This window comes from Anopheles stephensi, chromosome 3 (genome assembly GCF_013141755.1).
Source record: "Anopheles stephensi strain Indian chromosome 3, UCI_ANSTEP_V1.0, whole genome shotgun sequence".
In the NCBI taxonomy this organism is placed as follows: Eukaryota; Metazoa; Arthropoda; class Insecta; order Diptera; family Culicidae; genus Anopheles; species Anopheles stephensi.
The window spans coordinates 18,778,911-18,789,144 of NC_050203.1; the positions used below are offsets into that span (position 1 = coordinate 18,778,911).

At 50.9% G+C, this 10,234-nt stretch overlaps 3 protein-coding genes across 4 annotated transcripts; 2 read left to right on the plus strand and 1 right to left on the minus strand.

The window, feature by feature from the left end:
• The first annotated feature begins 622 nt into the window (after positions 1 to 622).
• Positions 623 to 4,869, plus strand: LOC118513464 (mucin-5AC). Of its 2 annotated transcripts, none has more exons than XM_036059240.1 (5): positions 623 to 1,322; positions 1,402 to 1,635; positions 1,713 to 3,345; positions 3,411 to 3,550; positions 3,637 to 4,869. In XM_036059240.1, the coding sequence occupies exons 1-5, from the start codon at positions 1,085 to 1,087 to the stop codon at positions 3,810 to 3,812; spliced, it is 2,421 nt and encodes an 806-aa protein (XP_035915133.1). In that variant the 5' UTR covers positions 623 to 1,084; the 3' UTR covers positions 3,813 to 4,869. The 2 variants fall into 2 exon arrangements, with proteins under 2 accessions (XP_035915133.1, XP_035915134.1); XM_036059241.1 differs by having other exon boundaries at positions 3,658 to 4,869.
• Positions 4,870 to 5,787: 918 nt separating this feature from the next.
• Positions 5,788 to 7,847, plus strand: LOC118509858 (ester hydrolase C11orf54 homolog). Its single transcript, XM_036051066.1, has 3 exons — positions 5,788 to 6,406; positions 6,474 to 6,572; positions 6,640 to 7,847. Exons 1-3 carry the CDS (start codon positions 6,328 to 6,330, stop codon positions 7,425 to 7,427), a joined length of 966 nt encoding a protein of 321 aa, XP_035906959.1. The 5' UTR covers positions 5,788 to 6,327; the 3' UTR covers positions 7,428 to 7,847.
• On the minus strand, positions 7,838 to 9,883 carry LOC118514628 (carboxylesterase 5A-like). The gene is made up of 4 exons (XM_036061626.1): positions 9,717 to 9,883; positions 9,278 to 9,645; positions 8,232 to 9,215; positions 7,838 to 8,150 (listed from the first exon to the last, which is right to left on the minus strand). Exons 1-4 carry the CDS (start codon positions 9,786 to 9,788, stop codon positions 7,838 to 7,840), a joined length of 1,737 nt encoding a protein of 578 aa, XP_035917519.1. The 5' UTR covers positions 9,789 to 9,883.
• Between the last annotated feature and the right edge of the window lie 351 nt (positions 9,884 to 10,234).

A 10,234-nucleotide genomic window follows, 5' to 3' on the forward strand; every position in this document is an offset into this window, starting at 1 on the left:
CGCCTTGATGTGCATATTCTGAGTTCCAAGGGCTATAAGTAAGGTCGTCCTTATTGGCATTCCAGCCGACACTACGGGTAGGTGGGGATCGATCTCCGTTGGTAATGCAATCACTGCTGTAAGGGCGCTCCTTAACTCATGTCCAGCTTATCTCCAGAAGTACTACTACTCCCAGAGCTTCAGCTACACATTCAGGCTAAAGTCTGAATAGGAGTCCCGCCACTTACGGCACTCACTTTTCGCTATTAAGTAACCTTAAATTTAGGTAAATGTTAAGCAAAAGTGTTAAATTTTTTTTTGGAACAATGATTTATAATAATTTTAAATAATAAATAAAAAAATAATGTAAAAAGTCCGAAAAAAAAACACTTTTCTGTAATTTTTTTGCAAAAATGTGTCCCCGTGAGTGTGGGGGGGGGGGGGGGGAGGGGGCATCTATTCAGACTTCAGCCGAAAATTATTAAAATTAAACTAAGTAACTAATTAATTAACTAAACAAATAAAATAGACTTTTTAAATACAAATTCTTTCACATCCAGTGACTGTTTGGTTTATTTGTTTTGTAAACTGTCGAAATAGCGTGACCATTCGATCACACTATCTGACACATTGGAAATGTCAAAACGAGGCCTGTCGAAAACAAACCACCGCAAACACAAGTGCACCTTATCTGCGGAACTGTCAACAAAACAAAATCTTGCGAAAAAAGAGTGACCTACGAACGTTTCCCATCTACGTATGGCACCGTGAAAGATTACGCACTGCCCGTCTGACTTGGCAATTTATCGACAGAATCCACACTACGCGTGCTAGCGCCCCACGAGCTTCTGCTAGCTGCGGAATATAATTTCACCGAAACCATCCACCGTACTAGCGAGACGGCAGCAGCAGCAGCAGCAAACGTGTGCCAAAGAAGGTGGAAGTATCCGTAAATTCCAGTCCGTTGTTTGTAAATGTTGGCGTTCGTTTCGGTTTGGTTTCGTTGCCGCACTTTCAGCAACAGCCGCCTGCGGTTGATTGAACGCCGAAAAGCTCGTGCGACTGCTGGTAACGGTGTGCCGTGCCTTGCCAACCCATCCACAGGATGCCCTGCGAAAAGTGCAATGTGAAGTTTGGCATTATAACGCGCAAAAAGTCCTGCTATGAATGTCATCGCCTGTTCTGCCGGAACTGTCTGACGAAGCGGCAGGAGCGGTTCCTCTGCCCGAACTGCACCATCTTCACCAAGCGGCCTCTATCGCGCATCGATTTGGCCCAGCTAAAGGTGAAGGATCTCATCTTTTACCTGCAGTCGAAACACATTTCCACATCCGGTTGCGTTGGTAGGTTGGACCGGTGCACCACGTTGAAGATGGATTACTTCATTGTCTGTGCGGTTTTTTGTTTTGTTTTCTGTTGTAGAAAAAGACGACCTCATCAATTTAGTGATTGCTCACGTAAATTCCGGCGGTAGCTCACCGCGCACACCGGGCAGCTTTAGTGCCACCTCGTCCAACACGGAATCGGCCTCCGGTGGTTCGTCCCGCTACGGAAGCTTTTATCGGAACGGAACGAAAAACTGTACAAACACGTTCGACCAGATTAAGAATACCTGCCAGAATTTATTTTCCACCTTTTCGGACAAATTAAATGGCGGTAGGTTAATACGGTGTTTTCTTTCTCCTTGCTCCTCCAACTGTTTCATTTGTCTTCCTCTCTCTCTCTCTTCGCAGACGTTCCCGAGAATGGGCGTCCGAGCACCGGTTTCGCGACGCAGGAAGAACAGCGCCACATATTCACACAGCCTCGCTTCGGTAGCAACAATGTTTACCATTCCGTCGATCCAAGCGTACGGCCCGGGGACGGTGCCAGCCATTACGCACCGAACGCGGCCGACGGTGCCGACAGTAACCAAAGAACGGAACCGGGCGAGCGTCCGGCACACTTTAGCAGTGGTGCAAGCAGCGGCACGACAAGCGGTGCCGATTCGAGTGCCGCATCATCGTCCTTCTCTTCGCCCAGCCGGGAAGCGTGTTCGCCGCTGTTAGGCAATCGGCTGCCCACCGCCACCGCTGGGCAAACGCAGGCCATGCTGGACGATCGCATCGAAAGCATACTGGCGCTGGAAACCGGAGGAACGGGATGCGAATGCTGTACGGACGATGAGGACGACGACGGGCGGGCCGAGGTTACAGTGCCGAAGGAACGGTGCGATAACGGTGCGCACCGGGAGGAAGATATGGCACCGTGCTCGAAACAGTCCCGTCGAAGCGTTTCCCAATCGAATCTGCTAGCTCCGCAGCTGGCTGGTCCCAGTGCGGACACATCGGCCACCACCACGAAGCACGCTTCGCACAGCCAAACGCCTTCGTCATCGTTCGACGATCTGCTGGCCGATGGGGAGGGAAGCAGCAGCAATGCGGATCAAGCGATCGCACAGGACACGTTGGCGGTCACCGATACGGATGCGCTCGCAACGACTGTGGCGTCGATCGACGATACGGACCAGTGGCAGATCGTCCATACCTCAGACACGAACGGTGGCGGTACGCTGGAAGCGGCCACCAACAGCGAGCTTCCGATGACGGACGCCACGAACGAGGCGACCACCGCAAACGAGGAGGAGGAAAGCAGCGACAGCATTGACAATTCGGTTGAGATTAAATCAAAAGCACCCCCGATGCTGGTGCCGGTGCTGGGCCACAGTCCATCGCAGGTGGGGGTGACGGGGGGCGCACCGCTTATTACGCGCCGTCGATCGGACAGCTACCTGCTGTCGGCAGGTTGCGGCGTCCCTTCGCGTCAGCATGGCCAGGTGGGGATGGGCGCACCCGTTGAGCCATTGTTGCGCCAGCGTGCCGGTACGACGCGATCGTTACATACGGCGGACGCGGGACCAACGATCGGTGCGGGGGACACAATGCCAAGTAGCAGCCATCCTGCCAACCCGACCACCAGCACAACGCACGGTATGTGCTTTCGGTGTGGCAAGCGCCGGAACGGTATCCGTCGGCAGCTGAAAAAGTTTCGCAAGCAGCTCGAAACGGCCACCGTGCCGGAGGTGGAGAAACGGCGCCAGCTGGAAGCGTTCCTCAACTATCTAGAACGGCGCAGCAAAGGTTCGTTCGAGCTGACCGATTCCGAATCGATCACGGAAGAGGCAAGCGTTAGTGTGGGGGAGGAAGGCGCGACTGGTGGTGTGGTGGCAACTGCACTCGATATGCGCGGTCCTAGTGAACAGCAGGCCCATTCCTACCCGAAACCTTCTACGGCGCAGGAAGGGCCGATTTGCACCAACCTCTACTCTTCCGGCAATCAGGATTTGGCCAACATGAAACAGATCAAGCTGAGCGACATTAAGGAAAGGTAGGTGTGCGAAAGCCGCTGGTAGCAGGAATCGTACCCTAACCGTTTACCGTCACAATTTGCAGTGCGGACCTGGACGTGCTCTCGGTGAAGCAGCTGAAGGGCATTCTGATGGTGAATCGGGTCGATTTTAAGGGTTGCTGTGAAAAGGCCGAACTGCGCGAACGGGTGCTACGGCTGTGGCGCGATTACAAATCCATACCATGTAAGTACCTGGCAAAAGGGTTTGCGCAAAGGCTTTCATTTTGCCCTAACACACTCCTCGAAATCCCCGGCTTTTTTTTTTTTTAGCAATCGAAAAACTTCCGTCAGACGATTTGTGCAAAATTTGCATGGATGCACCGATCGAGTGTGTGATACTGGAGTGCGGCCACATGACTACCTGTACCGCGTGCGGTAAGGTGCTAAGCGAATGCCCGATATGCCGCCAGTATATAGTGCGGGTAGTGCGATTCTTCCGAGCCTAAAGCAATCCTTCCTTCCCCCGAAACGCACCACCCTCTAACAATCGTCTCAGGGTATTGGTTAGACACGGGGCAGCTGGAACAGCGCGGTGCTACACGCCCTTTCCAGCGTGGTTTTACGTTTGGTTGTTTTTCGTTTCGAAACGAACTAATTTAATGTATGTCCCTCTTTAAGATGAAGCTCCAGGGTGTCTCCCGGATGGTATGTACCTGGGGCGTGGGGCTGGACCTGTGTACCCAGTTGACAAATAATATGAGCAACACTAAGACACAATACGAAACTAACGCTAACTACCGACACACAAACACACACACAACCCTCGAGATGAACGAGAAAAACGAAAAATTGTGATCTAGTTAATCTAGGATTAAAAGAAGAAAAAAAGGCGCTAGTAATACACTACAACTGGAACCGGCCGGGGAGCGGACAGACGGGTGCTCCACCGGCAAGAAGGGGGGGGCTGCTGGCTGGGAGCCGTATAATTTATTATTCCGTACCGGGATGCTCGGTACGTTACAAAGACGTCTGCGATATACACCTGCTAGTCCGGTGTTTCGTTACTGGTGTATAATAATAGATGATTCGTGCAGGTGTATGGCTCTAAGTGTAACAGCAAATCGTCCCAACAAAGGTATGGTGTGTCGTTGGTCATCGATGGTATTATGTTTCTGTTCCTGTTCGAAGACGAACAAAAAAAAAACAGCGAATGTTGTTTCTCCTACCCACACAACCACTGCACCCGTTGCAGTTTCCACCACCAAACAAACAACCATACACTGCTGCGGCTGCTGCTGGCGCCATTCGTTCATAAAACTGTTTTTGAAAATCAAAACCACGCGCGTATGCGTCCCGCTAGCGCAATCAACCTATTTACTATACTCGTTCGATCCTAATTCTTTCCCTTAGATTTTCAATTGTTGACTACGTAACCATTGTACAAGCAACAAAGCAAAGCAAAGCAAAACAACAAAAAAAAGGTTAATGAATTCCAATTGCATCTAGCGTAACAAAATACCGTAACAATAAATTGCGTAAAATCGATATGAAGAAAAGAAAAAATGAGTGGTGATGTAGAATCTTGGGGTTTCCGAATCCGAATGTTTCTTTTAAAAGGCGAATCCTGAGTCCTATACTGAGCGAGCCTGACGATGAGAAAAGCCTGCTAAAGGACCGAAGTGCGACAACAAACGGACTCATATTGCGGTGCGTTTGAAGACAATTCTAGTGAAGCGCCACTGAGTGTTTAAGTATTGAGGACTAAACTTGAGCTTGTTATCCAATATATGCAACAACACTCGCAAGTTTTCTCTACGATTTGGCACTAGAGAACTGCAGCCGAAGCTCAGTGGATGAAACCTTTCAGCGCTCGGCCAAAGGGTTTCCAAAATACAGGTTTAAGGTTAGACATTGCTGAGTTGCTCTACAGAAAGGTGATCGCACCTTCGTGAAGTCGTGACGCAGCTGGAGTCGACATTTGCACAGAAATTAATATTTTTTAATTCAAAAACAACAATCTGACCGTACGGCTTTGAGAATGATGTTGAGATATTCTCAAGCCAGATCTAGAAGCGTGCGTGTGGAAGGACGATGTAAAGGCCGCTGTCATTACCTCACGTCTGGTGCCGGAAGGGAATGGGCATGTTACAAGTATGACCACCGGACCGCCCCACGGTCTACAACAGCAGAGAAGGTGTGGATCTCTAGTTGACTGATGAATTGATGGGTGCAAAATTTGTTTTTTGTTTCGCTGCATATTTTTCAGGCACAAACGAACGAATTTTAGATTTTTTTAGATTTTTGGATTTAAGATACTTTCTTTTCATATAATTTTTTTTTAATTTATTTTTATAAAAAAAAAACTAAATAACATTTGCCAACTGTGCGATCCACAACTGTGTCCGCTGCACATTTCTCTCTCGCCGACACCTACCGCCATGGTATTGGTGTACGCGCTACATCCGTATACGCAACCAGACACGCACCAACCCCTCAGATTCATTCATCGTTTCGCGCCACCCTTCGCACCTGCGCTGTTCATGCGTTTGCGTGACCGTACAAAACAGAACCGATCGTCGTCAAAATCAATCAAAATATTTTTGGCTTGTTAGCGCGAAACATCTCCACAACAAAACTCAGTTAACAAAAAACAAAACCCTATATACTGTAAGCCCGTTTATCGCGCGCTCGTTTTATCGGGGCCAATATTTGCGGTGCGCGATAGGACACTGCCGGGGCAGGCAGTTTTATCTCCACCACAGCAGGCAGTTGCGGTTGTAATGTGATGTGATTGTTTACACACAGATATTACAACAATGCACTTGGAACGGCGCTGGTGGTGGTTCAGTGTGGTGGTGGGGCAAAGTCGTCGTCAGGTCACCAGCAGCGGTTGGTGAATCGTTCGATCGTTCTCCCGTGTTCCGCCTGAAACTCAGCACAAGCCTTCGGGTCATTTAATGACGATCGGTTGTACAACACGGTCGCACACAGCCGTAACACAAGCAGCAGGGAAGCACTGGGATGGAGTCGCTTGATACGGCCAGTCTGCTGTTCGAGGAGAAACCGCTCCACACGCCACCCCTGGTGGAATTGCGTGATGGTAAGTTGCTGGAGACGCTTCACTCAAGCTCGCGTTAAAATGGGACCTTCACCTGCATTTATTCCAGTGCTGGCGGTCGGCTTAAAGTCTTGCTTCGCGACGGTCAATGTGGAGGTGGTAGAGTGTCCGGACTTGAGCAAAGCTCCCTTTCATCTCGCGGGAAGTGGTAAGATAGCTCTAGCAAGCGCTACAACTCCCCTTCCCATCCACTGCAACCGGTTCTTCAATTTCAGGACTGAACGGCACCCCAGCCTTGGTCGAAATCGGTGGACCACCGTACCTGCTGCCAACTGTCGACCGCACCAAACTGTACGATGTCGTATCCGTCGCCAAACGTGCGCTACACGACGAGCAGAAAGCGTTCATCGCTATCGGTGCCGGTGCCGGTCCCTTCCCGCTGGTCAACTCCAACTGCGAGGGTATGTTCAACGTACGCTACACGCCACCCGGCACGGTGGTGAGTGAAAGTCACCTCGCAATGGTAACGCCCGACCGGGAGGTGGTGGTACGAAAGGTGCCCAACACCGAGACACGCTGCGCACTGCTCGGCAATCTGCTCGTTGCCGAGGGCAGTGCCGGCCCGGTGCTAAAGGTAAGCTGCAAGCGGCGCACCGGCAACAAAGATTTCATCGCCAGCATCCGTACCTGTCTGGAGGATCGGTACGGCGAGCAAACCGTCGGGCTCGGTGGCGTCTTTCTGCTGCAAGCCGGCAAAGCGAAACAGCACGTCATGTCCCCGTTCTCGGAAACGCCCATCCACACGGAGGAGCAGCTGAACGCGTGGCTCAACTTCTACGATATGCCGGCACCGCTCATCAACCTTGGCACGCTCGTCACGAACGAGTGCGATCTGGATCTGCGGCTGCAGCACTTCCACAGCTTTTCCACGCACGGGCACGGTGGCCACTACCACATCGATACGACACCGGAGGTGGTCGAGTATGAAGGATACTTTGTGGCGGGCGAGCGGATTGTGCGTGTCGACAAACCGGTCCATACGCACAAGTTCGGAAGGGACTAGTGCAGCAGTTGCATCGTAAAAAAAAATTGCATCCACAAACGGGGAGGAAGCAGAAGGGGGTAGCCGGGGTAGGGTATGTGCCGTGGGGGGTTATTTAATCAAACCTTGATAAAGCACTGTAGCGCTTTGCCGTTTTGCACACGGGCGCAAATGTAGGCCACAAATGCCGAGGGCTAGCGCTCACTGATAAGCCGGGAAGCAGACTGGCGGCGATCGCAACTTGACCGCGAACCGATCGAGGCCGTTGCAGCTTGCTTTGCGTTTGTTTGACAGGCCCGAAAATTGGTTTCTGGTGAGTAGTTGATTGTTTTTACCCCCCCTCGCTGGGTGACAAATTGCTGATAAGCTGGTAGTTATGAATGGGATTAATTGGGCGAGAAATACATGGGAATCAGTTGAAGTGTAGCAGTCTAATGCGTAGTTTTAGGGTGTTGGAAACCGCCATTAAATCTGTCGTACACGTGTTTCCAAAACGTTATCCTGTCCTGGTCCGGATCGATCGCCATCCGTGGTTCGGGATCGATGCGTAAGTATGGTAGGTGGAACGGTTCCGTGCAGCTCGGTTCCATCGGTGGCACAGGTGTCCAGCGAAAGGGGAGTGACTCGTCGTGCGCTGGTGTCGGGTTGCCGTACCGCGCGAAGTTGGTCCACATGCGGCACATGTACCGGCGGACACGTGCCTCGTTCGATTGTGGCAGTACCTGCTTCGGGTTCATACGCATACTACCCATCGGAATTGCAGTGATTAGATTAGATTGCACAGTAACCTCAAGAGCGTTAAACTACCACCGGACTGCTACTTACCGGAACAGATATCCTAGCTCGTCGGCATGATACGCACCAGCCACCGGGTACGGTAGAAACTTCTTGTACAGGTTCAGCTCACCATCGTACTCGAAGCGATAGAAGTACAGTGGCGATCGGTGCTGATAGCGAGCGTGCATCTCCGCCGTGATCCTCATCGCGATGCCGAAACTGAAATCGGACATCAGATTTGCACACGCGTTGCGATTCCGCGGCGTATAACCTTCCGGCCCGTAGTACAGGGTTTCGATCTCGCGTGCCAGCGCTTTCGCTTCCGGCGTACCGTGCCTGACGTTGAGCGTCCGCGGTATCATGCGCTCCATATCGTTCCGATACTGTTCGGGGAATTTGGTGATGTGGTTCAGAAAGCTGCCACCTTCACGATCGTTGTACCCGAGCAGCAGTGGGATGGAGGGTATGTGGCCGGGAGTGCGCAGGGCCTTGATGGGATGGAGCGGAATAATTGAATCATGCGCCGCTCGATCCACCACTGGCCGGAACGGCATCAGAATAGCTCCACGCTTTTCCTCCGCGGCAGGCGTTCGATCGCACAGCTCGGCCAACTGTTGGGCGGATGCGGTACGTAACGTTTCCAGCATCGCTGGATCGGTAGTGGCCGTCGGGTTTATTAGCTGCGCCAGACGCCGCGTGTTGCCGAGCGTATCGTTCGGTACGGCGTAGTCCGCTAGCGCAACGCTGCTCTGACAAATCGCTTTGTGGAAGAATTGGGTCGAGAGTGGCGATAGGAGATGAAGGTGGGCCGATATTGCACCGGCACTCTCGCCGAACAGCGTTACATTCTCAGGATCTCCGTTAAAGTGGGCTATGTTTTCGGCAACCCAGCGCAGTACGAGCAGTTGATCCTTCAGTGCAGCATTACCATCAACTCCCTGCGACGGGAGATGAAGAAATCCGAGCGGACCTAACCGATAGTTGAACGTAACGACTACCACGTTCTGCTCGAGCAGGTACTCCGGTGAGTAGCTGTGGTGAGTGAAGAGTAAACGGTTGAAGCACTACGCGCAAAACCGGGTTGAGCTGCTTACCAATCGCTATTGCCGCTTCCGTACTTGAACGCACCGCCATGTATAAACACCATGACCGGTAACGGTGCGCCGGCTCGATGCATGCGCGGTGTGTACACGTTCAGATGCAAACAGTTTTCCGAACCTTGCCACTGTTGATTGAAAGGATTTTTCGCCACACAGCAGTCTCGTTCCGTGCTGCAGTCCAGCACGGGAGATGCGAACCTTGCCAACGGTTGCGGAGATTGGAAGCGGCTTTCGCCCACCGGTGCCATACCGTACGGTATGCCACGAAACGCGTAGAAATCGTTTCCATCCGGCAGCTTTTCCACCGCACCAGACACGGTGCCGTACTTCAGGTCCACATTCGCACGGTTTATGTTGCTGATCTGTGGCATTACACAAGGAGATAGTATTTTTTAAACACTTTACTACTATTATTATACCTCATATCACTGACGTTTCTCACAAATCGGGGCAGAAAACGATCGACCTGCGGTAGACAAGAGACCAGTTTACGAATGGACCACATCGTGGTCGCCGGTAGGATACATAGAAATAGCTGAAAAGCGCTTGCTGAGTTTGATTTATATGAAGTGCAGTAGAATAGATTACCACTTAGCTGTCTGCACGCAGATCCTTGCATGGCGGGGTTTTCGAAAATGAATCGATTTAATAATTCAAATTTGCGTGCTAATTGTTCATTCACCTGGTCAAACACGTTTTTCATCAGAATAATGTAAAAAGATTGTGATGAGAAAACTGCTCTGATGCTATTGACTAAATGTTTATTAGGGTAATATAGTGCGTTTTTTTTATATACTAAGCTATGATTTTGTGTTACCCAAGCCTTGAGGGCTAACGAAGACTGTTTGAAATATTCAAAACGATGTCTGAATGTATGTAGCGCTCATGAGTATGTTTTCGTTCTTACATTGCATACCTTTAGGCGCATGATCGTTAACAATTTTTACATTC